General features: G+C 44.1%; 5 protein-coding genes across 9 annotated transcripts in view; 3 read left to right on the top strand and 2 right to left on the bottom strand.

Moving 5' to 3' along the window:
• LOC132261491 (uncharacterized) overlaps nucleotides 1–11,183 on the bottom strand; it is a 126,325-nt gene extending 115,142 nt beyond the window's left edge. Inside the window, exons 1-6 of one of the 3 annotated variants that reach the window (XR_009468428.1) lie at nucleotides 10,993–11,183; nucleotides 10,212–10,365; nucleotides 9,958–10,141; nucleotides 4,721–9,895; nucleotides 4,065–4,339; nucleotides 2,157–3,371 (exon numbers count right to left, since the gene is read on the bottom strand). Coding sequence is in view for 1 of the 3 variants with exons in the window: in XM_059760329.1 (XP_059616312.1) it covers nucleotides 4,287–4,339; nucleotides 4,721–9,895; nucleotides 9,958–10,141; nucleotides 10,212–10,365; nucleotides 10,993–11,003 (5,577 nt within the window). In the remaining 2 variants the exon portion in view is untranslated. Of the gene's footprint in view, nucleotides 1–2,156; nucleotides 4,340–4,720; nucleotides 9,896–9,957; nucleotides 10,142–10,211; nucleotides 10,366–10,992 lie in introns of those variants that run through there. The other 2 variants (XR_009468429.1, XM_059760329.1) reach the window with 2 other exon arrangements.
• LOC132261513 (uncharacterized) lies at nucleotides 11–2,041 on the top strand. Its single transcript, XM_059760358.1, has 3 exons — nucleotides 11–444; nucleotides 502–594; nucleotides 654–2,041. Exons 1-3 carry the CDS (start codon nucleotides 96–98, stop codon nucleotides 857–859), a joined length of 648 nt encoding a protein of 215 aa, XP_059616341.1. The 5' UTR covers nucleotides 11–95; the 3' UTR covers nucleotides 860–2,041.
• Nucleotides 11,184–11,478: 295 nt separating the features above from the next.
• Nucleotides 11,479–12,083, bottom strand: LOC132262068 (cytochrome c oxidase subunit 6C-1-like). Its single transcript, XM_059761199.1, has 3 exons — nucleotides 11,941–12,083; nucleotides 11,705–11,877; nucleotides 11,479–11,639 (listed from the first exon to the last, which is right to left on the bottom strand). The coding sequence occupies exons 1-3, from the start codon at nucleotides 11,959–11,961 to the stop codon at nucleotides 11,564–11,566; spliced, it is 270 nt and encodes an 89-aa protein (XP_059617182.1). The 5' UTR covers nucleotides 11,962–12,083; the 3' UTR covers nucleotides 11,479–11,563.
• Nucleotides 12,084–12,334: 251 nt separating this feature from the next.
• On the top strand, nucleotides 12,335–19,513 carry LOC132262066 (MTOR-associated protein MEAK7). Of its 3 annotated transcripts, none has more exons than XM_059761197.1 (7): nucleotides 14,605–14,860; nucleotides 16,362–16,583; nucleotides 16,639–16,863; nucleotides 16,936–17,123; nucleotides 17,184–17,706; nucleotides 17,777–17,962; nucleotides 18,022–19,513. In XM_059761197.1, the coding sequence occupies exons 2-7, from the start codon at nucleotides 16,455–16,457 to the stop codon at nucleotides 18,139–18,141; spliced, it is 1,371 nt and encodes a 456-aa protein (XP_059617180.1). In that variant the 5' UTR covers nucleotides 14,605–14,860; nucleotides 16,362–16,454; the 3' UTR covers nucleotides 18,142–19,513. The 3 variants fall into 3 exon arrangements, 2 of the variants coding, with proteins under 2 accessions (XP_059617180.1, XP_059617181.1); XM_059761198.1 differs by having other exon boundaries at nucleotides 14,605–14,877; XR_009468444.1 differs by lacking the exons at nucleotides 14,605–14,860; nucleotides 16,639–16,863; nucleotides 16,936–17,123; ... (1 more) ...; nucleotides 17,777–17,962; nucleotides 18,022–19,513 and adding exons at nucleotides 12,335–12,479; nucleotides 12,541–13,751; nucleotides 13,819–13,893; nucleotides 13,956–14,252; nucleotides 14,310–14,480 and having other exon boundaries at nucleotides 16,362–16,460.
• A 369-nt stretch (nucleotides 19,514–19,882) lies between these two features.
• On the top strand, nucleotides 19,883–27,410 carry LOC132262332 (uncharacterized). The gene is made up of 12 exons (XM_059761582.1): nucleotides 19,883–20,757; nucleotides 21,443–21,804; nucleotides 22,213–22,883; nucleotides 22,940–23,428; nucleotides 23,485–23,889; nucleotides 23,946–24,361; nucleotides 24,424–24,924; nucleotides 24,987–25,116; nucleotides 25,175–25,365; nucleotides 25,421–25,758; nucleotides 25,818–25,952; nucleotides 26,017–27,410. The coding sequence occupies exons 1-12, from the start codon at nucleotides 20,690–20,692 to the stop codon at nucleotides 26,226–26,228; spliced, it is 3,918 nt and encodes a 1,305-aa protein (XP_059617565.1). The 5' UTR covers nucleotides 19,883–20,689; the 3' UTR covers nucleotides 26,229–27,410.
• The last annotated feature ends 62 nt before the right edge of the window (nucleotides 27,411–27,472 follow it).

The raw sequence follows: 27,472 nt of genomic DNA, 5'->3' as shown, positions 1-27,472 counted from the left end.
GCACGTCACGCCGAGGCTCACGCCGTGTTTATATTTCGTGTGTGCACCGGAAAACTTCCAAGCTCTTGCTTTCTGCAGTGTTTGTGCCCAAGAAGATGGATGGGTTATCGACAGAGAAAGCCCTCCTGATGGAGGTTGCACTGGAGTTGCTGGGAAACACAATCTACGATGTGTTTGGGACGAGGCAGACCGATTTGATTCAGCTGTTCAGTGATAACGCCATGTCTTCCGTGCCTTCCGTGCAGAGCCAATCGAGTGGCCCGAGCCGGACTTCAACAAACTCTCAGCAATCTCTCCTGCGTCCAATTCCTGAGCGTCTTCTGAAGGCGGACACCTCGTCCAGCAATGGAGCTCTCAATGACCAGCCCTGGGAATTAGAAAGCACGCGAAGTGAGCAGGAGGATCAGGATTTTGTGGAAGACATGATGCGCAAAATAGAAGACGGTTAGTGATCAAGTAATACTAGCCGGATCGCTGCTAAATATAGATTTTTCATTGCAGAATTCAGCCAACTCATGAAGTCCAGCAAGAAACACTTGCAGTCGTATTTCATGGATTTTTGGGAGAATGCTGCTTCCACGTCGAATTGTCCAGGTGTGAAAAGATTATCCTTCGCGCAATTTCTTTTGTATTTATCCATGATTTTCTTGTAGATTTTTCCGAGGAGGACATTCAGAGCATTGCCGATGACTACTTCACCACGGAGAGAAGAGCCCTGGAGCGGATTTGCAAGGTGCAGAAGGATGCAGTAATGCTCATGAAGGACACAGCATCAAGTCCGGAAGAGGTGGAAAGAGTCCGAAGGATAACACAGAAAATTGCATTGGTGAAAGACAGAGTGGAGAAAGATCTGGCATAATTCCTTCAAGATTATTATTCCCTTATATCATTTTATAACGAATTGATCTGAAAAAGATATCAAAGAAATAGAGAATTTTTAAGTTGTCTACAAATGTGTCTTATTTCCCATTTGACATGAGCGAAGCAAATGAAGAACATTAAAAGATTACAGCGCATTTCCGCGGTTATCAGTGGGCGAAACTTTCGATTGGGATGTGCCTCCAAAATCCCCAAAATAAAACAAAATGAAAGACAATTTGATTTTTTGCCAAGTATTTGTGTATTTTAAAATAAAACAATTTTGTTTAACACAATATTAAGATATCTATTCAACAATATAGCTTAGATTTTACCTGTCCACAAACAAATCTACAAATATGATCTTCTTTATCGTAATAATTATATTTGTGTTTTTATTATATATATTTTTATTTATAATATATATATATATATAGGTATTTATTTCTTCATCATGATATATAATGCGTATAATTACAATTTACACGACGACTTTTTCTTTCTCACACATTCATTTCCCTTCTCATTAGCTTATTTTAATTGTTTTTTGTTTATTGAGAAATAATTTCATCAGTAATGTGACTTTCTATATTAGTAAGCTTAATCATTATGATTTTCCTCAGAGACTTTTTTCTTCTTTTTTTGTTTATATTACGCTAATTTTGTTTCTCTCCTCCTCACTATATAATTAGACTTTAACAAATCGTCGCGCGTTCTTACCTCTTAGCATCCTTATTATTCATTATATGTAATTTATGTTTTTTTCTTTAATATATCTTTTCCTCTAAAATATTACTAAATAATGTATAATAGATGTGAAAAAATACAGTAAATATATTTGAAAATGAGAAATAAAGTATCCACGCATTTTTTCCGTAGATTTTGCAGTTTATGTGGGAATTATGCAGAAGATTATTTTTTTCCTTAGTTTTGCTGCTACCTTCAGTGTTTGTTTTATTCTCGTTTTCTTCATGAAAGTGTTGCATCTCACATCTTATTAGTTCATTTTCTTTCTAAAGTGGCCACACACACGCACACAAAGAAGAAGCAATATAGTGGATTTTCCTTTTTTTCTTTCTCTTTAATAAAACCTATACTTAGATATGATATTACTGTAAAATTTAAATTATTTTTTAAATAACTCATCACTTGATTCACATCTTCCGCTCATTCTTCACTGATTTCCGTTCTCTCGCAGTCATTCTACGCAATTTCTCTAAATAAATTATTTTTATGTGATTTTTTTAAAACTTTTTTTTTGCCTTGTTCATTTAATTACTGTGTTCCTCTTCTTGTTCTTTTCTCTCTCTCTCACTCTCTCTCGCTCGATTCTCCTTTAAAGAAAAAGTGTGTGTATATGTATTTTGCATTACATTGTAAATTAATTACTCTGTACACTAGAAACATATTACTTTTTCGCTATTAATCGTTCACCTCCATTTTTTTTAAGTGTTGGATGAAAGAAATAAATTTGACGATAAATTTTCAGTTATAAAATAGCCAGTTTTGTGGGACTAGCTGCATACTTCTACAAAAGATTTCTCATTTTTCTTTTTATTCTCTTAATACGTCTGTGATTGAAAACATTACAGCCGATATTAATGTTTAATCAATATTTACAATTTCATAATTCAATCATTACTCCATCATTTCACTTCGTGTTTTCTCCTTCCGTCCTACTTAGAAGATAAACTGAGAAGTTTAAGCTGAAATATACATTTCAGATCACTATAAATTAAACTGGGACTAAATTATCATGTGTGATTTCATTAAATTATTTCTTGTTTTACAAAATATCATCTGCGCACGTCGCATTTTTTTTTTACATAATAAGCATCTCTAGAATATTTACACTTAAATAAGAAATGTCTGAAGCAATGTGGCTTTCATCATCCACAAAATCGAGGCTCATTCATTCCTGCCATTCGCTCACAATTTATTCTCCCTTTTGCAATCATATATAGAAAAATCAGAATTATCGACTTGTTAAATAAACAAGACTTAATGCAAAAAGAAATATTATACCATCTTCTCTATACAATTAATGACAATATTATTACTATTCCTTCCTTCTTTTTTTCATGAAAATTACTTACTAAATATATGTGAATTTACTACAAATTTAATTTCAATTCAATGATCTTTAAGTGTGTGAATGTGTCGTCTTATATTACTTTCCTTCTTTCTCTATATTACAATATTTTTTAATAGTTCTTTTTATGAAAAAATTGCGTTATGATTCCACATTCTCTCCTCTCTCTCTCGCTCGATCTGTTCTACTTCCTCTTCTCTCTCGTTTCACTTTTATCAAGCAATCATCAATTCATCACTATTGTTTAAATGTAGATCTTTCTTCCAATAAAATATAGATTATTAAATTGTGATGACAAAAGTCATGGTTAAAAATCAGATTTCATCTATCCGTTTTCTTTTTTTTTCATATAAAGTGTGAGGCAAAAAGGTCTCGAGTGTTTTTTGTTGTTGCTTTTTTCATCATCTGCTCCATAAATGTTCTACAAAGAAACGCAATCGAAATGGTCAATTTGGAAAATTCATTGAATGTTCTTATCAATTCTGTCTACTGGCTATTCATCAACCGTTCACAAAAGGTGACCAAAAAGAAGAGAAATAAAGAAGAAATACCATTGCAATTGCTGGTTAATGTTCTACAAAGATGCGCAATTAGAAGAAATATTTCATACGGTGAAAAAATTTGCAGAATCTCAATTCTTCAACTACAATCTAAGATAGTTACATTATTGTTCCTTAAAAGTGTGTTTCAGCTTCTCTCTTATAATTTCATTTGTCTTATACAAAAATACCTTCTTGAAATATGATTTGAAAATCCTAGTCAAATTATTACTTTACATTTCATATCATTTGTGTTCATTATTTTATGCTTTTCATCTCCTTTCACCCACATTTCATATTTCTTCTGTAATATATATTTTCCTTTGTTTTATCTCCTTCAATGTACCAAAAATACATTTTTAAGACACTGTTTTTTTATCTTGTGTGTTCATTTTTTTCACCTCCATCACTATATATATATATATTTTCTATTTTTATTATTTCTATCTTTATTACTTTTCTTCTTTACTTTCATAGCTTTTTTTGTGTCACTAGAAAAGAGTTTCTTTTTTTTCCTAATAGTGAATTGTGTGAAGTTTGTGAATGGAAATGAAAGAAAAGCTTTGGACTCATACCTCGTCTCTCCTCCTCCAATGTTTACATATCTATTTAGCATCTCTGCACTATTATGCGGTTATTATTGTTGTGTTGATGCGTCCTACTCAGTATAATGGAATAGCCAGTATTGATAGTCCAACGCTATCATCTGATGAATCGTAACCGTCCAAACTGTAATCACCACTTAAATTATGATCCGGTTGCGCCTCCACTGGTGTAGCTGAGACGCAAGGTATTGGTCACTTGCTGTCGCGCGAGCCTCTTCGTCGCCTGTTATCAGAAGCGTCCAGACCTGTTGACAAGAGCACAACAACACACCGTTTCATTAGTGATCAGGCTATTCATTGATAAACACGCTCAATATATTCTCAGAAGCATCAGTGCATTAGCACGCTTCGCTCCTGCACGAAATATACTGTCATTCTCACATGACACCGTCTTTTGTGATCACCTTTGTTTCGTTGATACAGTTCAATTAAAAAATGATTAATAGTGACTTATTTTCTCAACATAAAAGATGAAGAATGCGATTATGAGCTCCTTTTTTCAGATCATTTATCATTCTCAAGGTGATCGAAAAGCATTCATCATTCAGTCTTCATCGAAAATGGTATATAGATCAACCCAAGAGGAAATTATATTTCAGCATCAATACTAGAGATCATCAACTCACCAGCACTCCTAGTCTTCCTCCTCGCCTCACTCTGTTCAGATCCACCAATTTGCTGCGTCACTGACACACTCTTCTGCATCTGATGTCCCATCTTTCCAGCATCATTGGCAGTGGCACTGTGTCCGGCCGCTTTGTTCTTCCCACCCAGTCCGATTGTTGTGGATGTCGTCATGCGGACACTGCGTCTTGTGCTGATCTTCTCGTCAATCACCGACGCATTAATTCGACTGATCGTCACACCCTTCGCGATATGAGAATTCTTGCTGCCGCCGCTGTCCTCCATGTCCGCATTCACTGAGTTTCCCAGCATCGCCGACGTCATGGGCAGCACAACCTTGTGATTGCGCAGGATCTTCTCTACAGGCTCAGTCGAGTTGTGATGCACAACTATCGGCTGCTGCCCGTGCGGATTCTTCGTCAGCTTCGAGTTTCTCACCTTTCCCGCAATCTCAATCAGTGGCTCATCGCTGTCGGACGAATCCTCGCACTTTTTCACCACACCATCCGCAGGCTTTGCACCTGCCGTCGCGGAATTCGCACCTGACACCACCGTTGTTGCCGCAGGGACTGGCTTCACCTCGGCCTTCTTGCCGCTCTGCGTCTGGATGTTCTTCCCACTATTGCCCGTGCTCGCTTCGGGGTTCGTCTTGCGCGTCTTCTTCGCCCTGCCGGGTGTGTCATCGCTCACACTGGACTGCGTTGAGCTCTCTGAGCCCTGACGCTTCCTCTTGCCCATCTTGTTAGCCGTCTTCGGACTCAGCTTATCAATGGCGGCCGCCGAGAGTTTCTGCACCATCTTCGTGGTGATTGCGGTGGATTGAACAGGGGGATCCGATGACGGACTCTGCTTCGGCACATCCAGGGGACTCTCCAGACGGCTGCTGGCACGCGTTCGGACCCTTGGCACATTGTCCGAATCATTGCTTGTCGGTATTTCGATGCACAACTGCTGGAGAATCTCCTTGGATTGCTGCTGAACAGACACTGAGGCATCACTGGAGGCCTCTCGATTGGCCACCTTGTCGGAATTCGAGTACGTGTACAGTGCAGGGACAATCCGAACAGGCTGAGGATCCTTGTCACACTTCGTGTCCATCTTCTCCTCATCCTTGCCACTGTCACCGCCTCCCACACTTTCACTGGACTTGGCATCAGCCACATCGCCGTCATAGGACGTAGTCTTTTTCTCACTATTGCAGCACTCATCCAGCATTTGTGACTCGATGGTCAATTTAGACGTCACCTCCTTGTTCTCATTCATATCCTTGCAGTTCCCCTTCACACTCTCCCCCATATGATCACTAAGTGACACACTTGTTGCACTCTTTTGATTGCTTAAATTGCTTAGTAGTTCCACCTCACTCAATGAATAGTCACCATTCACCTTTCCACTATCACAGTTTTTGGTGATAATCATGTCATTGATACCCTCCATCTTCGCCAAAGCAGCCTCTATGTCCACCATGTTGTGGAAATCATCGATGTTGTTGATTTTGTTGCTCTTCGCCTTCACAATCACCGCATTCTTCGGCACATTGTGGATTGTCGTCACCACCGGTGCACTGGCATCCTTCGGACTCGCCACCTGTTTCGTCGTCGTCGTGGCCAGTTCCGCCTGAGGACTCTGGGACGCCTGGTGAGGACTCTTCTCCGACAGAGCATCCATCGACTCAATTCCACTATCCTCCCCCTGGGCCTGCGAGCCCGGTGATCCACGCACTCCTTGCGCCATCGCACTCGGATCCACCGTCGTGAGATCCCTCTTGGGCGAATTATTGGGATTCAGACTGCGCGCCACCACCGTAACTGCCTTTCCCGGCGGCAAAACCTTCTCAATCTTCGCCACCATCTTCGCCTGAGACTCTGTCAACTTCTGCCCACTGCCACTCGACTGTGCCGCCACAAGTTCCGCAACTTTCGGGCACGGCTTCTCATTCTCCAGAAACTTCTGCTTAAACTTTTCCTCACTGATGGCATCCACGCTACCCTGCGGCAGCACAGACTTCTGCTGGGCCACATCTGGCGACGGCGACGCATGACCAATTGTTGTCATGGTCACGAGAGTGCGGTTACCCTCCTTCGTCACCACGGATGTCGTGGTGATCCTCTCCTTGTTTTTCAGCGATTTTGTTTGCTTCACGATGGCCTTATGGAAGCGATTGACTGTATTGTTATTGTTATTCCCCTTCTGGATCTTCGCAGTGGAGAGTGTCGAGTGCTGTGGCAGTGTCCCGACATTCGTTGATCCAATTGGCGCCGTCAGCACCAGATACCTCTCGCTCGGATCCTTCTGCTGAGGCACGCCGTCAGTCCCTGACAATCGTCGCTTCTTCTCCGCCGGCAAGAGAACGCCATTTGTGGAGTGCATAAGAATGTCCGCAATCTGCTTCTCATCCGTCACCTTACTGGAGCCACCACTCTCAGTCGGCTGCTCTCCCGAAGACATCTGGTGGGTCACAGTGGCAGTGGTGTAGCTGGTATTGCTCCCCTGACTAGTATCGCTCATCTTCCCTGCCGTCACAATGGTCGCCGTGATCTCGCTCAGTGACTTGTCCACATCCTTCTTCGCTGCCTTGAGTTTCATCAGAAAGTCACTTTCGCTACCGTCACTCGTGTCCTTCTCATACACCATACTCCTTTTGTTCGCCTTCTTGCTCACACCGTCGTCATCCGGATCGCCGCCACTCTGAGATTTCTTCCGGTCCTTTTTGCTGTTGCGAATCACCATGGAGTTCCGCCCACGGAGGCTAATGTGAAGCGGCGGGACTCGCAGCTCCTCGCCAACAGCCGGCGATGGCGATTGCTGCTGAGCGGTGTACTGGGATGGTGATGCAGTCGCAGATGTGAATTGCTGAATGACACCAATTGTCGATTGTGGTGATGCTCTGCCGCTGCCACCCGCCGTCTGCAGAAGGGTGGTGATGGTGGATGGGAGGCCCGATGTTGATGAACTCTGTGCACGTTTCGGCTGTTGGGTATTGATAAAACTCACGTCCGCCTTGTACACGGGCGTTATTGGTTCGGATTTCTCCAACTTCAGCCGCAACTTTATCTTCTCCGGACACATTTTCCCCACCGTTCCCATCTCCTCGGGCTTCGACACGATCTTGGGCACCGTCTTCAAGGGGCGCTCCTTTCCCTTGTTGCTCAGCTTCTCCTTAATGCCCTGCTGCAGCTTGTCCTTGAACGTGGCCTTCAGGGATTTATCCTTGGCATTCGCCTTCTTCACACTCTTCGTCCCATCGCGCTTCTCCTTCGATCTCGCCTTACTACTCTTGCTGCTCTTGTGCGAGTTCTCCGAGTTATTGGACCTCTCCGTGTCACTGTGATCGGACAACTTAGAGAAGCCCGTGCTGCACGAATTATCATCATCTGAGAAGATGGAATTGGACATTTCCGAGTTGAAGGCATTGAAGTTGGCTGCATCGTCCGCGTCAGCCTCCGAGGCACTCTCATCCGACGCCATGGGCTCCAGCTCCCCCGTGAGTGGGTTTATGAGATACTGCTTCTCCTTGTTCTCCTGCTTCGTTGTCACCACAGCCTCAGTCGGCGCACCGGCTGCAGTAACATTGCCACCACTCACGGCCATCCCCGTGCCCAGTCCGAGGTTTGGCTGCTGATCCGTGGACAGATCGAGATCAAGGAGTGACTCAAAAGGCGCTTTTGGGTCCAGAGATAAACTGTGCTCGAAGTCGCACGAGTTGAGACTCGGTATGAGGGCGTCCAGATCCTTGAGACTCTCATCCAAATCCCCGAGGCTGTTGATGCCCAAGTGATCCGCGTGGGGCCCCACCATGCCAGCACCCCCCGGACCCGTGGCTGCTGACGGTGCTTGTGACACTAAATGCGTCCCCTGGTGATTCATATCTCCACCACCTGAGAAAGTGGAATTGGTGCTGCCATCGAGATGATTGCTAGCATCAAATGTGGCATCCTGCAGTTGCTGCTGACTCAAGTTGTATTGCATTTGATAGCGTGTGAATTCCTGAAAGCTGGACTTTGTTGCCGAATCCATTGGTTTCAAAGGCCACCGTGGATTGTATGTGGACTGCGATGATGTGGCCGCCACAGATGCCTGCATATTGCCACCGGACACAATGTTGAAGGGCATCCCTTGGGACTGCCTGAACGCCATGTCCTGGAGTACTTGATGCTGCTGTGGCATCACCGAAGGCACTGCTCCGTGTTGCTGCTGTTGCTGTTGCTGTTGTTGCTGCTGCTGCTGCTGCTGTTGCTGCTGTGCCTGATGATGGGTGATCATCACTCTCTGCTGATGCATGCCACCACCTCTCATCTGCACCGCCTGAGGATTAGCATGCCCAATAAAGCGAGACTGTAGTTTAACATTTGAAGGCACTGAATTCCCTCCGCCCACTATTTGATGCTGCACCGTCTGTCCCATGCCCGAAACACTGTTCGCAATGCTCGGCGCCGGGGCCGCGTTCACAATGTTGCTGGCGTGAGAATTAACAGGTACACCACTCACAACAAATGTCTGTGATTGCTGCTGATGCAACTGTCCACTCATTGTCTGTTTACTGTTGCCCATGCACTTGTTCACTGTGTTCTCATGGGCATCCACCTGCCCCACACTGTTCTTCACACCCTCACTGGCCACTTCGGGCCCACTCTTGGCCACCTTCACTGGCTGGCCCTCGTTCTGCAGCAGATTCACCAGCAGCGGACTCGAGCTGGCCACATTCGGTGGCTGCTGCGGCGCCACCGCAGCCATCTTGGGCCCCTTCGTGGGATAGGGCGGCGGTGGCTGCGCCGCCTGCTGCACAAAGCCTCCTCCGCTGCCCGTGATCTCCCGCCGATGGATGACGCGCGCCTGGGTCATGCTCTCGAACGGGTATTCGCACGACTCAACGTTGGGCACGTGCACCGGCAGTTTCCCATCCATCGGACACACTGTATTAGGCGACTTGAAGACCGCCTGGGCGGGCGCCTTCAGCTGCACTCCGTTTGACACCGTTGTACTCGATGGATTGATGGTGCTCGCCTCCGTGGCACTCCGAGACGGTCCAGCCGTCGGGGTCGTACTCCCTGACGGACCATTCACAATGCTCCCCGAAGGCTGGGCCGTCGTCTGTTGCTGCGCCTGAGACAGAATCCTGCCCAGCTCGCCGATGCCCGTCGTCTCTTGCGAGCAACCAGTAGCTGCACTTGATGTCTCTGCGGAAGAGTAAGTGACATCCAATAAGAACTCCATGGGAAGGGGAAGCGAGAAGCCATACCTGTTCTCAGGACAATCTCCTGCCCCATCAGGCGTAACGATATCACAGTGTCTCCCTCCAGCTGCACTGAGAGAATGCCCAGGGCCCGCAGTGCAGTGCTCCCTTCCGCCGCCAGCTGTCTCAATCTCACGGCAGCCTCCTTTGGAATGGAAAGAGTTACTCTGACACTGTTCCATGGTTCCACCTGCGGACACAAGAAAAGGAGAGGCATTAGACACGATTCCTGACCGAAGCTGCATCTCTGGCGCACAAACCTTGTTCACTTTCAACTTTTTGGATTTTGGTTGTTCAAGGAGGGCTTTCAGCCTCGCCAATAACACACGGAATTTCTTGGGGAACTCGGGATCCCGCACGTCCCCCTCGCAGATAACGACTGCCGTCAACGTGCCGTCACTATCCGCCGCCATTCTGCAAGAGAAAACAACATTCACACCATTATTAGTTTTCCTGCTCCCCCGGGAAGCCGCTCTCCGGACAGCATCTATCCGAGAGCTGTGCGAAAACCACCCCGGAAAGCACTTTGTGGTGCCGCATCGCGACGCTCTCTCCCCCTGGACAACTCGATTTGTGGCCCCGTAGAGCCATTTTCTGTTTTGCTCCACTACCACGGAAATTTTTTGTCCATGGAAAAATCACGCGTAACCCACGGAATAGGTCGCTTTGCGCCCCCCACGCACTTCCGGACGCCCCATCGTTATGGGCAACACGCACAGCAGATCACTTTGGGGCTGTTTTTCACACGGAAATGCAGCAGCAAGTGCGTGGAAAATGGATATTTTGTTTTGTCATGACGCAAAGAGCATCAGCAGGAGGATGAAGGGAAGCAGCCATTTTGGAATACGGGGAGTGTGCCCGACGTATTTTCTCATTTACACCACCTTGTGCCACACTCCGGCTGCGGCACAGCGGTAAAAGACATCACCACTGGGCGAACTGTACCCCACGGGTGTCACTTGGAGCGCCGCACCACCGCCAACATCACCCCAAAGTCCATTTCAATAAATCCAATCAAAGCGACCACGAACGATCACTTACCCCATTTGCATGACACACTTATACCACGAAAATATGCAATCGTACACTCAGAAACGGTGAATAACTAATATTTTGATGATATTAGCTGACATATTTCTACTTGTCCATTGCTGAATTCACGATAAATCTTATAAAAAACCTTTTATTACGAATAATAACAACACTGCCAACTGCCGCCATTTGCATTTTTCACTGACAGAGACGAAAAAGCTCCACTCACATACACCACAGCAAAGCTCAATGCCGCAACATTCGACGCGCGTCCGCGGGCAACACAATTGTAAAACTTTCCATCCCAATACGAAACTTTTTCAAAGCTCGCCGCTTTGGCATCGTTGGTGGGAGTGAGAGGCCCGATTTGACATTTTCAGCCAACAAATTGCCTTTTTCTCAGCCAAAATGCCATTAAATTTACCCTCTGCGCTCCCTGCTCAATGTTGCAGCGGAAAAAACTCATATCCTCCCTCGAGAGCTTGAGAAAACACCTTTTGTGGGACAATCTCCTTCCGTGTATTTGTTACATAATCTTCAACCTGATTTATCACTAGACAATTTTGCATTCTTCTACGGTTTATTCGTCGGGTTTGACGGAGTCGAACACACCGCGCTGCTTCATGCGCTCAAATGCAGCATCCGCATCGTAGTTCCTGTAAAATACCCCAAAATATTAATGTTTTCCATCTTCCATGAAGAGGTTATGTCACAGATTTACTTGTAAAACTCAGCGTATCTCTCCTTCCGGGGATTATTGTATAGGAACTTCATTGCCACCACGGACAAGGCGGCCAGGCCGATAGCCACAGCAAGGTTCCGCTTGATGGTTGCCTGGTGGAGACCCCTCAATTGGGGCTTATTTGGCTTAGCATCGCTCACCGCCACGGCGCGCTGTAATCCCACAAATCTCCTTTAGCGAAACACTTAATGATGTGAGGAACAAGAATAGCTTACCAGGATCTCGGAAATCCTCATTTCTGGTCTGGAATTTAACAAAAGTGCTCAGAATAAGCAGCAAGATTATCTGTGAAAATTTTTTGATCCACCCGTCAATCGCGAAGAGAAAAAGATGGAGGTTTGACAGCTCGAGAGCTTTTCGCCCTGCCAAAAAATCATTTGTTTTGGCGACAGACTGGAAGAATTGTCCTAGGACAAAGTCTGAAATGGATTATTTTACTAACACAATTTTATCTTGAGAACTGAAGACCAGGCGAATAATGAATTTTTTGGATTTAATATGGAATGTTAAAAGATATTGGTCATAAGAAATGTTGTTTGATAAAAAAGTCAAATGTGTTTGTCAAGTGACTTTCGCCCTGGAGCTTTTCGCCGTCGCCATTGTGTATTTTTGACACCGAGATGTTGCCATCCTGATCGCGATATCAAGTGTCAGTGGGAAATGTGTGTGTTTTCGACGAGAAAAAGTAAATCGCCCCCTGAGTTATCTGCAGCCAGGAAATACTGTCTCCGCGGTGGAAAGTAGAGAGAATGAGGTGAGAATTCACTGTATAATTCAGAGGTTGGCAAAACACTGATTACTGGCTACATTTTCAGATAATGTTCAACAGATCCTGTCGCGAGAGTGCGTGGAGTCCCTTGGCAACGCAGCAATTGCGCCTCCGGAACCTGGTGCAGGTGACTGCGGGGCGCATCAGGTGTTCGCAGGAGAGTAGCATCTACTTCACGCTGCACCTCTCCACGATGTCCGCCCCCTTCTACACCAGCGAGAAGGTGGAGAGTGGCGAGGAGGCCACATGGCAGGAGATCCACAGCCCTACGATCCTCAAGTCATCCGCCAAGTCTGTCTGCATTCGTATTTGGCAGCACGATCTCAGCAAGGAGCACCCCGAGACTGACAAGCAAATCGTGTTCTGGGGTGTCTACTTTTCCGGATTGATCCAGATCGGCGAGACAGCGAAGCTGCGCGAGAACAGTCTGGTGTTCCGTATGCACGGGGGCTGCTTCACGGCCGCCGAGAGTGTGATTGAGCATCCTCAGAATGGGGAAATGAAGTGCCGCTTGCTGGGGCAGAAAGTCCTCGCCAGTGACGTGAGTGAGAGTTACAACATCTTTAAGCTGCTCTCGTTGCAGCAAAAGCAGCGCCAGCTGAAGAACAAGCGCGAGGGCTCCAAGGAGATTGTCGATAGGATCTCCGTAAAGAGCCCTGCGTGCCTAAACCTCAGTCTGGTGGCCAACAGCGCCCTGTTCCAGACGCCACGACGAAACGTGGGCATGGGCAGGCAACTCACGCGTCTGCTCAATCAGCAGCCCGAACGACCCGATCCCGAAGTCATTTTGAGGGCTCAGAAGTTGCGCCAGAACATCGAAGTGGCCAAGTTCCGCGTGCGCCTGCTGGCCGCCGAACGGGATCGCGCACGGACGCACGTGCGACAACTCGAGGGACGTTTGGGGCGAGTGTGTGATACGAATGTTGAGACTGAATCGTGGCTCATGTCCATGTACCGGAGGCTGAGCCGCGAGCGGGACGATTCACTGCAGCGAAAGGTGGCCTGCGCTGCTCAGCAGGACACCCATGACTCTGTGAGGACGCAACTGACCAAGAGACGCCAGCATCTGCTCAGGGAATTGAGCGATATCTACGAAGTGAGGCATCACGAGGGCGGACTTTACACCATCAACGGCATCTCCCTGCCCGACTCGGAGTCCTTCACGGACACCCTTCCAGCCATGTCCGTGAGCGTGGCCCTGGGATATGCCGCTCATGCTGTGCAGATGTGTTCAGTGATTCTCAATATCCCGCTTAGGTGAGATGCCTGGCATCCTGCCCACGCTCCCGGAAATCCCTAACATTCTCTCTCTCTCTCTTTGCAGAAATCCTATAATATTAGACGGTTCGCGAACCAAAATAGTGGATAATATAAAAGTTCTGGCGGACGCGGATCGAGTGTAAGTCAATCACGCAATGATTATTGAGGTTGAGCAGTAGAAAAAAGCTAATTGCTTTACAGATTTCCACTCTATTGCCGAATAATGCCACCGCCGGACGTGACGCAGTACGCAGTGTTCCTGCTGAACCAGAACATCGCACAGTTGCAATATCAGCTGGGCATCACGAAGAGAGACTTGAGGGCCACTCTGGCCAATCTCATGCAACTGACCAAGAATGCCACACTCGAAGTGTTCGGTGGAAAGTACAGCCTGGAATTGCCGGTGCAGAGTCTCTCCAACTACGGGTCTTCCGTGGAGATTAACGTCCCCATGAGTAGGAACTTTACTGGCAATAGTGATGTGCCCAAAGGACACAGGTATTTGGAATGAAAAGCCACTGAAGATTTGCTTCTAATTCGCCGATTCTTTCGCAGGATATCACGATCAATGGACAATTATCGGGACGACGAGATGTTTCGTGATTTCAAAAATCAGTTCATGTCCGACCCCGTGCTGTACAGAAAGGCAAAGTAGGACAAGAGGATATTTCGTGTAATTTATATTGGGCATTAAACGCAGTTGACCCCGTTTTTGCGCGCTTCACTGTAAGTTTCCTTCTAGCCGAGACACAGTGGTGGTGGATATGGGAACTCACCTCGAGAGTGCGGCCCTGGCTCGCGTCACGAACAAGTGTCATATTTGATAGTAGAATTTTTTTACACTGGCGGTACAAATAAGCTGGAATATTTTCGTGTAGCTCACAGATAAAATAGCTGGCTCGCCACGAACACGCAAAAGTGCCGCCGAATTGAGTGATAAGTGCATATTTTCAGTGAGAGCCATGCAAAATCCGTGGGCGAGCAGTGACTGGGAGTGAGTTGGCACGGCCAAGTGAAAACGGACCGAGATAGGCGAAGAATTATGTAGCTGATAGGCCTCCCCAAGAAAATTCTCCACTTTTCGTGAGCCCCACTTTTGAGGCAAGGTGACAAAAGTTGACACGTAAATATTGATGTTTTCATCTTGGCTTTTCCAATGCGTTCTTTATCAATTTATGTGGCATTCACCTTGAAAAATGTAAAGTGAGAAATTTGTGTCACACTCGAAGGAAAATTCCTCGTTCTTTGCCTTTTTTGCATTTAGTCGCGCAAAAGTTTTTTTTTCATGGGTGGGTTCTTGCGTAGCCTGTTGGTGTACACATTCGATTTAATATCATTTGTTTAGCAATCAATTTAATGCCTTCGCCACATTTCGTCATCGTTCCAATAAAAGAGTGGACGTCTGAAGAGTACAGCCACTCTTTGATCAGGGGAAGTAAATAAACAGAGACACCAGACGAGTTCTGCACTTCAGGACAGCTTTTCTGATAAGGGTGGCGAATCACCGAGTTAACCCTTTGACGACACTCAAAATCCTCACATCACACATCATGTTGTAAATTATTATTTATTGCTATTTTAATTAATTCAATGTTCTTTCTGCCAATATAAAGAATTCATTCTTCGGCCTCTTTTGATAAATTATCTGTGCATGTGAGAAAAAGTATGACTAAAAATCATACGGAAACTCTCAAAAAGATTGCGGCAGTAAAGTGAATTTCCAGAGGCCGCGTGATGATAATTGAGTGATAAAGACACGTGAAATCATCACCAAGGCACTCGGGAAAGATTTGCCAATAAAAAAAAGCGCAAAACAGTGCTATCAGAGTGGTCGTTTTGGTTGGTCTCATGATGAAAAATCCCAAACCTTGCCGGTGGAAAATTGATCATTGTTGGCGAGACACAGTAAATTAATTTTTCACTCTTCATTTCTCACTTGTTTGGCTGTTTAATCTAGCAAACTGCGTTTATGTGCTTTTCGAATAAAATCTCATTAACATGTACACTTAAATTGGCATTCAATTTATGCAAACGTGATCGGAATAAGAATATCACTTTTTTTCGTGCCTGTCTCAGTTTATTTGTCTTAAAGTAAACAAATCTCGTGTATTTCGAGGGAATCCCCAGTGTTAATTTTTGAGCGGAGAAGCGCCGCTGTCCTGCAACATTGATCAGTCGATGGCCTTTTTGTCACTCTCTGGAGGAAAATTGTTCTTTTTGAGCAATACAAGTCTGCCATTTATTTATACAACATCCCACATACATAATGTATATCGCTCTATATCCGAGAATAATCTAATACAAGAAAATATTTATCGACGAACACTCGCGGAGAAATAAAAGAGCTCTTCGAGTGTTAGTCCTGTTTGATGTGTCGTGTTGTCAGGTCAAATTACAAATTAATTAAACAGTTTATCATCCCCGAAGATCGGACGAGCTTTGCAGCTCAACAGTGAAGCCAATATTAATGGAGTTGCAATGGAAATGAGCCACCTTTCAGGGGTGTATTAATAACTCCACGATAAGAGCTGTTATCAGCGCTGTAGTAGGATTTTTTTCCCTTGTCAATTACATTGTACTGATGTTGCTGCCTTTCTGCTTTCACAGATAAAGTCAATCACACTTGGATGAGGTGTTAGGCGATTACTTGGACAAGGAATCTATTGCTCAGCTGGAATAGAGAGAATAACTTGACACACAATGGGAAATTCGAGCACGAAACTTGCTGAGAAGTGCTCATTGTTGACCAAGGACGAGGTTCCACTTGTTGCCAGCTCCTTTAAGTTAGTGAGCAAGAACTCGGACCGCATCAAAGAGGATGATTTGATGGTATGAATGGTTTACTTTCGCGAGTTTATTTACTCTATTCACCTGGCTATTTCAGAAATTCTGGGGCTCCCAAATGGATCCCCGCTTGGCTCAGTACATCACAAACTTCCTCTTCGGCGCCCTCGGATCGCGCTCTTCGGTCGTGGAGTTCCAGAAGTTTGCCGAATTGTACGTGTACTGCGTGAGAGGCTCTGTGGATGAACGAATATCTGTTTTATTAACATGTTTGGGCCACTCGGGCTCAGAGTCGGCCGACATTGCTTATCCGCTAATCAAGGAAGTGAGTTATTTGCCTTATTTCCCAATATTCCGTTTGCTTCATCACCCGATATCTTGTTTTCTCTATTCTTAGTACGTGGAAGCTGTTGTTAGTAGCTACATGAGAGCGTTGAGACTCGAGTCTGGCCCTCGATTCAAATCCTGGGAATCCAAGGGGTTCCGCATCATCAAGGAGTGCATCCAGAAGTTGGCTGATAGTCTCGTCTATGATGTGGTTCAGCCCGGAACGCAGAAGGTCACACGAGTTGACGCTGAGAGATGGTATTTTTCCAGAAATGCGTGACATTACGAGCTGCCTAATTACTTTGTCTCTATTTTTAGGCTTCAATCAAATCCAACCTTTCTCAAAATGCTAGAACATGTTTTCTCTCATCTGTACAACTATCGGAGCACGAAGAGTCCTCAAGAGGAGCCTGTTGCTGTACGCAAATCTCTAGTCAGTGAATCAATACTGCTACCCTTCTGCGAAGGACTGGAGTACGTGCCAGATTTTCCGGCCACCACGGATATCACACAAATCCTATACATCAATTCCAATCTGCCGACGCAGCATCAAGACAAGTGGCGATTCCTCTTCTCCTCGCAGATTCATGGCGAGAGCTTCTCCACGTTGCTGGGCCGCATAATGGATCAGGGTCCGTCTGTGATTATCGTTGAAGACACAAATGGCTATGTTTTTGGCGGATTCGCGCCGGCTTCGTGGTGTTTGAGCGCCAATTTTGCTGGAAATACCTCTACATTCCTGTTCACGCTGCGCCCCAAGATGAGATGCTTCGAGAGTACCACGTACAATGATCACTATCAATATCTCAATTTGCACCAGCAAACAATGCCCAATGGATTGGTGAGATTTCTGCCTAATGATTTCCTCCGTTGTTGAGCAACTGATAATTGGTCAATCTTGCAATTCTCAGGGAATGGGCGGCCAGCACAACTACTGGGGTCTCTGGCTAGACAGTGAATACGGCTTTGGTGAGTGCTCAGAGTCATGCACCACATTCAAGGGATACTCCCAGATGAGCGCTAACAAGAAATTCAAGATCCGCAATGTGGAAGTCTGGGCGGTTGGTGAAAAACCCTCCACGGAATCCGATGATGAGGTGAGAAGAGGTAATTATGGCAATATGAACGCATTTAATGTGCTTGCGCTTCTCTGCAGGCTTCGGAAAAGAGTCCTGGACGGTCGGTTCTGCAGGGCAACACGGAAACGAAGGCAATTTTGGAAATGGCAGGAAAGAGGCAATATTCTGAAGGTATTCGTGATGAGTTCTTTGAGTAGTTGTCTTTCAGACACAACTATAAACTCTACACAAATCACTAAAGACACAATTTCCTGTTCAGTAATCAATTTTGAAGTTTTGCAATGCGAGAGCATAATTCTAGTAATTTATTGAGTAATTGGTAAGCGTATAGGTAGTATTTTGATCTTCTAATTTTTCAATGGAATTACATATTTATAAGCTCAGCCACTTTAGGTGATATAATTGCAGAATCAACTTAAAGTTTATAAATTATGTGGTAAGGAGTATCGTGCATAATATAGTTAATAATTTACAACTGAAGGCGAAGGTGAAGCCATACCAAAGAGTAAAATGTATCATGTAGATTGTAGATTGAGAAATTGTTCCATTAACTCTTCTTTACTTTGGTTTATTTACACTTTTTGATGATGTCGCAATGTTTCAATCTTGTACCAGAATCGCACATAAACAGACTGAATAATTTATACACTTAGGCAAAAAAGGAGAAAAAAAACGTGTGTGTAATCCCTTGATTGTGTCCCTGTAAACGTGCTTGAAAATATTCATCGATGTAGAGGAAAATTTGATAAGAAATAATTCTATATATACCAAAACTGATAGAAATCATTGTTACTGTTAGTCTCAATTCAAGAAAATTTTGTATATTTTCAACACCTTTCGCAAAATATTAGATATTATATTGATTAGAAGACAATTATAAATTAGTAAATTATCGAGAGAATTTGAGACTTTCTCAAAAGATCTCATCTTGAGTAATATTTGAGCGAGAGATTTAGTAAAAAAAAAAAACACTCCTACTGACTGTGAATCCAACATATTGGCACATTTTCGTAATATTTGCAGAGAATACAGATGGAACTGCAGACTTGAATGAAGCTTAGAAAAGTCTCGAGGCTTCACAGAAAAATCTGGAAGGGAATTGAGTAAAATTCATAAATCCTTGGCAATTGGACAATGATACGAAATTTGTGATGGAAAAAAATAAATTTAATATGCGTGAGATCGCGATCGTAAAAATAAGTTTTGAGCTTTCTCGCTGTCAGTGAGGCATTCATATATGTGAAATTATGTAATATCCCAGGCAATTATGTGTGGAATCAGATGAATTTTCTAATATTTCATTGGATTTTCATATGCTTTTTTTCCTTGGGATTGCTACATTGCTAGACGCAAGCGATGACGATCGCGGCATTAGGCAGATTCGCAGTCAGAAAATTGGACTTTCTCACACTGATGAGATTTCTCTGGGAGTGTGCATAGTTTTATGATTACATTATTATGTCTTGTGATCTGCGAAAGGTCTATGAATTTTGTACATTTTAAGTTATCTATTTAAGTGTTGTTGTTTTATATTACTGAAAGATCAAATAAAAGTATATCGAAAAGGCATTTGAAGCTGGCGTATTTTGCACTCATGTTCACCCCTTGGTTCGTGGAGTAGCCGGCAAAGTTGAAAATTGGCGCACTTTTCCGCGAGCAAGACTGAAATGAGAGCTGTGTTGGAGGGCCGCGCGAGGCTGTGTGGGTTCGTGGGAAAATGGGCGCGCAGGCGTGATTTGGCAGCGAGACGTGGAGTTGGGGAGTCGAGCGGTGTATTTCCACATTGATTATTGGGAAGTCTTCACTGTGCGCCTTCTTCCTCCCCTTTTCCACGCTGAGCATGTGTGCGTGACTGCCACACGATAAGCCTATGTGAGAGGAAAAACTCCACCTCGGCTGAGTGTGTGGAAAAACGATTTTTCCCAGTCACACAGTCGTTCAGTGTGCGGCGGACATTTCTATCGATTCCAGTGCTCCGTTGCTTTTTCAGCCCTTCTAGCCAGATTTTATCTGATTGCCACCGATTGGGCATGGATAGTGTTGTGCCCACCTGAATCCCCCGCGAAGCCATCCTGCCCTGGATCCCGAGACGGTGAGCGCAGAGGTGGATTTTCAGGAGTGCGCCCGTCCTCCTGGGCATTAGAAGTGAAGTGGAGCGCAAGAGTTTGGCCAAAGAGAAAGTGAAAAATTGTGGAAAAACTGCCTGGTGTGGTCTCGAGGATGGGTGAAGCAGTGGAAAAAGAGTGGAAATAAAATGAAAATGATGTGAGAAGTGTGGAAAAAACGAACACAACTGAAGGCTTATTATAATAAAAATAGCTTCTAACAGTGGGCTTCCACACCGACCAGTAAGAAAAGTATTGAGGAAAAAGCCACTACAGGCAGATAAGGTTGATTTGTTCCCTCGACATATTTTTTCTCGCGCTCCCCCATTCCGCCCCCCCTCGACGCCCGATGGTGGAAGCGATTGTGATGATTTGACGACAGAAAGTCTGTGCACCACTATACATAATTCACGACAATTTTGCAAATGGATTACTAATTGCTCGTATCATCGGACGACATCTTCAGTCACATCGAGCCACTCTGCAACCACCCAGATTCAATTGACGTCCCAGTGCACTCGTGATAACTCGCGGAGGAGAGTCAGGAGAGTGTGTAGCAGTTTTCGTGTTGATGCGAATTGAAAGTGTTGGAAAAAATTGTGGAGATTTTTCAGTGGTTTGATCGGAATCTCAGCAGAGGATGGGAAATTACTGCAGCACTGGGATTAACAAGAAGAACCTCGATAATGATTCAGAAAAATCAGAAGAGTAAGTGAAATATCTTGTTACTGCACTTGGCAATTGTGATTCTCAAGAGGGAATCTCAGATTATGAAGATATGCTTTTCTCGAAGACGCGGCTAAGTCTATTTTATTGCATTTCATAGATCGCTAGCAGTGATTTTTCATTGCCAAGTTAGACTTTTCTTCAATTAGTGTAATACATGATTCCTTATTCAATAGCAATATCTGTGAATCTGATGTTGATTTCTGCCAACAAAGAATGGGAAGTCAGAGAAAATATGCATTTGCTTTCCACGGAATAATTACATCAATTATACCTACAAGTTGGCTATCTGTTTGCAAATGCGAATGCGAATGGGAAAATAGTGAAAAATGAAACAATTTACTAGTTCACCCGCGAACAATTCGGAATTATCGAATTATTTCCATGCACCTCCTCGTCATTCGCCTTCGCAAATAGCACACCATTTAATATGTACGCGGAGCTCCGTGAGAGAATTGTGTATTTTGTCAAGCCAAGCATTCTCTAAATACACGGGAGACAGTGGAGTTGCGGAAAAATAAAGCACATATTTTCCCAAAATAGTCCATCTATTTATAATCCGATACATTTTATATTTACCACCCGTGCAAATTGCGTGAAGATGGACACACAAAAAATATTTATTGAAATGCTCCACCACTAACGCGCGCTGTAATTGTCCCGGCAGCTCTCCATCGTACCAGTTGAATGACAAGAGGAAGAAGCAGAAAAAGAATGGGCAGAAGAAGGAGGCTCCGCTGGCGGATCCGGAGCCCATCTCAGACATATCGGTCAATGCTCAAAACACTGCCGGATCGCCGAACAACGGACAGGACATCAAGGCGCTGCAGAAGCCTCAAGGCGACATTCTGGCCACAGATGGGGAGCCCATGTCGGCCAGTCCCCACACCCTAACCGCCCCCTGTCCTCTGCCCACCGTCACCAAAACGCTGCCCGCCAATTTGCAACCACTACACGGCAAAATCTCCACCACGAGGCGAACGGAGAAAGACAAGAAGATCATCTTGTATGTTCTGGCACCTGATCAAGGTGAGTCCTCTCAGTTTTCTCAGCAAACACTCCACGCGCCACTTCAACCAGGAAGCAAGTGGACGGATCTATATTTAGGACTGAAAGAAATTCATATTTGCGATAAATAAATATCACTCCAAACGATCCAATGTGAATGACATTCGATTCACACAATTTCTCACTGAAGATTGGGTGAAAATTTCCCTAACAATGATACAAAACTTTGTTCAATCACCTCAAATTGCAGTAATAAATCCATGTATTAGCAGAACCTTCAATTTATTTGTACAATTGCCTTGATTCATTGTTGCATTTTTTACGAAGAAACTTTGTGTAAAATCCACAAACTTGCATTCTATTCATATCATCAAATTTCAATAATTGCTATGTTTACTTTCACGTAACATTGTGTTTTATGCCTTTCAGGAGCGGATTACAACCTGTGTCCATTGCACAAAATCTACGATTTACTGCGCCAAAAGTGTGAAAGCCGAGGCTTCGAGCTACAAATATCTAATCTGCACAATACGAATCAATATCCAGAATCCACATTCTTCACTGATGCATTTTTCGAGGATGGTCCTCTTGAGGCGCGCTGTGGGCACTCTCTTGCCGCCAGCTGCCTGGCTGAGATCGCACGACAGTCAAACAACAGCTACTTGATTCCAGTCCTGTACCTGGGCAGCGAGCTGGGAACCCAACTTCTGCCACTCACCATCGAGAGCCAGGACTTCAGGTCGGTTCTCAACACCGTGGAGAATCCCGAGAGTCGGGCGCTGCTCGAAAAATGGTACAAAGAGGATTCGTCAGCCCAGCCGGCGTGCTATCGTCTGGAGAGCATGCCCGAGGAAGCGGCTCGAGCGAAAGAATGGGCTGGGCTGTTGCAGGCGATGATTATGATATTCACAAAGGAGTTGAGGGACTCATACTTGGCGTCAGTGGTTGAGCAGGAGATCAACAACACGGTGCTGTTTCGCCAGGATCTGGCCAAGAGATGTATCTGGATTCAGACAGCACAACCTGCTCCTGCTGACGGCAATGCAGCTCTCGACACCGAGATTCATCGCCGACTAGGAAAATTCACCAATGATCTGAAGGTAAGGCAAAGTGAAAGTGTTTTCAAAGACGAAAGCTAATGAATCTGGTTTTACAGAGTCAACTGGCAGAGAAACACATCCTGAAGACATCAAGTCAGGATCGGGCCGATCAATCCCTAACGCAGCTGGGAACGCTTCTCTCAGACGAGATTGACGCTATCATTGAGGAGCACAATAACAAATTCCAAATACCCTTCTGCACCTTTGGCGTCGATCGGAGGCTATTTGCCGAACTCGAAGACGTTAGTCAGCACTCAAAAATTCTCGGTCAGAGCTGTGCGGATTGTGTTGTCCTCGAGAAAGCCAAGAGGTACATTCTGGAGAGCTCCACGAAACCACTTGTCATCTACGGGAAATCAGGATCTGGGAAGAGCGTGGTCACTGCCATGTTGGCGCAGAATGTTCACTCCTGGATTCCAGATTGCTGCCTGATCCTCAGATATGCAAAATTGACCATGCGAAGTTCAACCTTGGAGGCTCTCTTGCAGTCCATTTGCTCGCAACTATCGGTGATCGTTAAAGATGGACCATCGTTATGTCGTCATGTGAGTTAATGATTGTCCGTGCTAACTTCTTTAAATTGACATTGCCCTCTTTTCAGGACGTGTCAACATACTCAAGTATAATTGAAGACTGTCTCAAGGTAGCCACAAGTCGAATTGTTATCGTAATTGACTCTCTGGATAGTTTATCGAATGGTGTAAACTTAGACTGGTTGCCTGCAACTCTGAAGGAGAATGTGAAGATCATCGTAACTGTTACAACCAATGCAACTGAGTTGCCCAAAGTGTCCAAAGACAGTAGTGTTCACAGTGAATCTCTACTTTATGCTCTTAAGGATAAAATCCAATGTGATGATAATTTTGTGTTGTCCTCCGCATTCACCGAAGCCCAGTGGATTGACGTTATCAACACCGGAGGCAGTGACTTCTATGCTGCCAATGGGGCTCTTCATTTGCCAAATGATTGGAAGATGTGCACAGAAAAGACGCCAATTCAAGCTAAGGTGAACACTCAAATCTTCTTCAATCTGAAAAAATACTAATTTCGTACGATTTCCAGATTCTCTGGTGGCTTGCGTGGTTCGGTGTGAAATCTCTGAAAAACACCTCTCTGGATTCCATCGCAAACGAGGTGTTTGAGCTGATGGAGAAGAGATTCACGAAGAAAACTACAAGTCATATCATCTCGCTGATCGTTGCATCGCCGCATGGAATCATGGAGACGGAGATCATGGAGCTGATCGGGGACAAGTTGGAGAAGAGCCACGGATCTCCGACTCAGCTGTGGTTGAATTTCTCTTGGTTTATGGGACCACTTCTGCGTCACAGCAACAATGTTAGTATTATGGATAGGCTGCTTCTCAAGATCGCCAATGAGAGATACAGTGCAGAGATTCAAGCAGCCCATATCACGCTTCACGACTACTATTCCTCCCGGGGATCAACTTATTTGAGTTCATCAGGCAAAATTCAGTGGTATGTTTCCGGAAGGATTCCTTCTTCTCTCGAAATTTAATGGTGTTCTAACTCTCTTTCAGTTTGAATATGAGGAAATATATAAACTTGCCTTATCATGCTTACTGCAAAAACTCATCCTCCTTCACCACTTCCTCGTACCTCACGGACCTCACGTGGATTTACAACAAGATAAAATGCACAGGATGCATCTACATGCTGTCCGACATTGCTCTCTGTGCTGACGCTAAAGCTGAGCATCTCAAATTCCTCGACAAGTTCATTCGCGATCACTTCACAGCTCTCAACTACGATGTTCAGCAGTTCTACTCTCTACTGAAGGCGGATCTTAACACATCTCCCGATACCAATCCCACGATGGCGTCCTGGAAGAAGGCTCTAAGCGAAAATGACGTGATATGCTTGGAGATTGTTAAGGAAATTGAGCTGAAGAGTGATTCCTCGACGGACTCTGGTGAGGCCGTGATGAGATGTGACTCAATCATCAATTTGGGCGGGAAAGGATACTTCGTGGCGTCCATCAGGACTGAGAAGGAAGAGATTTGCATATGGGATGTTGAGAGGTAGGCACAGGCTAAACTATAGCATAAATACATATTCACATAATCATTTATCTCTTATTCAGATGCTGCCGAGTGAGGACTTTCACGGGAATTCCTCAGCCATCGGCAATTTGTCCTGTTGGAGACTTTGGAGCTGCTGTCCTGTGTCGCAGGGAAATAAAAGTTCTTGATTTAGACAACGGGTGTTTCAAGGTATCTCTCAATGAATAAATCTTGAAGTTTCTGGAATCAACCAATTGATATATTTCAGGTAACACTCAAAGGAGTGATGAACCAGAAAATGCCTTACTTTGGACTTCACGACATGACGCACCTGGTGTGTCTCTCTCGCAATCGCATGTACGTGAATCTCATGAATCTCGAGTCTGGTGACTGTGTGACCACGTTCAAGGCAGGTGAAGACAGGTTTCTCAACTCCCTTCTTATTTCCGGCGACGGAAGGTCAGTCATCTGATCATATTCTGAGAAATGTGGTCACAAATGTTTTCCTTTGCAGGATTTTGGTGTGCGGCGATGAGACTCAGAAGCCATTCCCGCTTCTCGTGTGGCATCTGTCACAGAGGAAACTGCTGTACGACCTCCGGATTCCTCACCATGACTTCATCACCAGTCTCTCTGCCATCACCCATGAAGGTTCCTACGTGTGCGTTGTGGCGAAGGAGTTGGCAGAACCCGCTCCCAATTTCATCGTTGTCTACGATCTGCAGAGTGGGACGCTCTTCAAGAAGTGGAAGCCGTCCTGCAACACGGAGTCCCTGGCCATTTCGCAAACGATGACATGCGTAATTGCAGGACTCGAGGATGCGCGTATATTTGTCTGGGATCTGGTCACTGGTATGAATTTTTGAGTGATGTTCTTGTAGGAAATTTCTAATGCTTTTTGGCATCTTCAGGTAATTGTAAACTAACTCTGATGGGCCACAATGCACCAGTGACTCTGCTAAAGTTGGATCCAACTGGGAAAATTCTTCTCTCCGGAGACAAGGATGGTCGCGATCCTTCCATCCGCATGTGGGATCTTGACACAGGTGAGAAGTTAAACTGTTAACATGAGAATTGAAATTTCTGACTAAAATTTTATGCCCTGTTCAGGAGCATCTTTGGCCGTCTTTACTCCATCACAGAAGATATCAACGTGTGAGATTTTAAGTGATGGAAAATACGTGGTTATTGCTCTGGAAAACCAGGAGGATCTGATAACGCTGAGTCTCAAGAAGTTGAATGCCACTCTAGACATTTCTACGAAAGTCACTTATGGTAAGGAGGAAAATGAGGGTAAAACATTTGATCTTCAGAAGCAGTAAGCTTAATTTTCCCATGTTGTCTATGTCTGTAAATATTTCTTGAGATAAAAAAAAATTGGGTGCACGAGTTGCAAATTGTCATATTTATTGAATTAGAAGAAAAAAAAATCAAAAAACCGAATTATCTATACGACCAAAGAATATTCAGTTCTTTTAACAAATTTCTCAACTAAATCGTATGAATAAAGAGAGAAATCATCGTGAGGGTGTATTTATTGATTTACATCGGTTTTTCGTCGATAGGCAAATTAGACAAAATGATAATGAAATTTAATTGTAACAGAGGAGCAAACTTCATGATTATACCGATAAGTTGGTGGATAAACTTATTAGATCTTTAAAATTAATCAAACATGTTAGAAATTTTAAAAGAGAATTTAGCAAACATTATAAATGTGTGGTCTTTCTTGCTAGAAATTTGTGAGACATAAACAAGGTAAAATTATTATGTATTCAAGACATTATGAAATTAAAACAAAGTGACAGAAAATAGGCGGAAAATCACTAGAACATTACTTAAACTATTTGCTTATAATAATGTAAAAATTACAATAAGGTTTTTAGACTTTAGTCATTAATGTTGGTGAAATATATATAACTACGAGCTCAATTCAGGACTTAAGAACTCTCTTCATCGGCCTTCCAAGAAGCATCTTCACATCTAATCTTCATATTCTGTGAACATTTTCAGAAAATAAATCCTCCAATCCGATGATAAGAAAAGTTCTTAAGCGCCCGATTGAGACCTTCATTTTCAAATTTATTGCCAAATTGCCATGAAAAACATTTAAAATGGAATTAAAGTGAAGAGGATAAAATGTTACTTAATATAGAAAATAGTAAAATCACATGGGATAGAAAAGTGGTATGTAGAGAAAGATATATAAAAGAATATAAAATAGTCCACAAATTATTTTACGACGCTCACTATTGCATCTAATTTTGTGCAACTCCACCAATAATATATCTAAATATGTAATTCAGGACTTTAAAAGAAATAACTAAGAGACATATTTTACTCATCTGGAATGAGATAACCAAGGCAGGTCCTTTTTGGTTCTTTTTGATGAAAAACACACACGGAATATTCATACAGAAAACACAAAGAAATCTGTATTGCATTTTTTGGATTTACAAAATTTATTGTGCAATAAAGAAATGTATTGAACAGAAGATGAAAAATACATTCACTCTTTTCCTTTCCATAAAAATTAATTTGGGTTTCTCTTGGTTGTTGGTAAGTA

This window comes from Phlebotomus argentipes, unplaced genomic scaffold, assembly GCF_947086385.1.
Source record: "Phlebotomus argentipes unplaced genomic scaffold, Phlebotomus argentipes genome assembly contig_15, whole genome shotgun sequence".
In the NCBI taxonomy this organism is placed as follows: domain Eukaryota; kingdom Metazoa; phylum Arthropoda; class Insecta; order Diptera; family Psychodidae; genus Phlebotomus; species Phlebotomus argentipes.
This window is presented reverse-complemented; position numbering and strand designations above follow the sequence as displayed.

Coding starts and splice junctions, on each gene's coding strand:
- LOC132262066 (XM_059761197.1), top strand. CDS start 16,455: ATGGGAAATTCGAGCACGAAACTTGCTGAGAAGTGCTCATTGTTGACC. Junction 17,707..17,776: donor AAACAATGCCCAATGGATTG/GTGAGATTTCTG, acceptor TGCAATTCTCAG/GGAATGGGCGGCCAGCACAA. Junction 17,963..18,021: donor CCACGGAATCCGATGATGAG/GTGAGAAGAGGT, acceptor GCTTCTCTGCAG/GCTTCGGAAAAGAGTCCTGG.
- LOC132261513 (XM_059760358.1), top strand. CDS start 96: ATGGATGGGTTATCGACAGAGAAAGCCCTCCTGATGGAGGTTGCACTG. Junction 445..501: donor GATGCGCAAAATAGAAGACG/GTTAGTGATCAA, acceptor TTTTCATTGCAG/AATTCAGCCAACTCATGAAG. Junction 595..653: donor TTCCACGTCGAATTGTCCAG/GTGTGAAAAGAT, acceptor ATTTTCTTGTAG/ATTTTTCCGAGGAGGACATT.
- LOC132262068 (XM_059761199.1), bottom strand. CDS start 11,961: ATGAGGATTTCCGAGATCCTG. Junction 11,878..11,940: donor TGAGGATTTCCGAGATCCTG/GTAAGCTATTCT, acceptor GTGGGATTACAG/CGCGCCGTGGCGGTGAGCGA. Junction 11,640..11,704: donor AGATACGCTGAGTTTTACAA/GTAAATCTGTGA, acceptor GGTATTTTACAG/GAACTACGATGCGGATGCTG.
- LOC132262332 (XM_059761582.1), top strand. CDS start 20,690: ATGGGAAATTACTGCAGCACTGGGATTAACAAGAAGAACCTCGATAAT. Junction 22,884..22,939: donor AATTCACCAATGATCTGAAG/GTAAGGCAAAGT, acceptor CTGGTTTTACAG/AGTCAACTGGCAGAGAAACA. Junction 24,362..24,423: donor TCATCAGGCAAAATTCAGTG/GTATGTTTCCGG, acceptor ACTCTCTTTCAG/TTTGAATATGAGGAAATATA.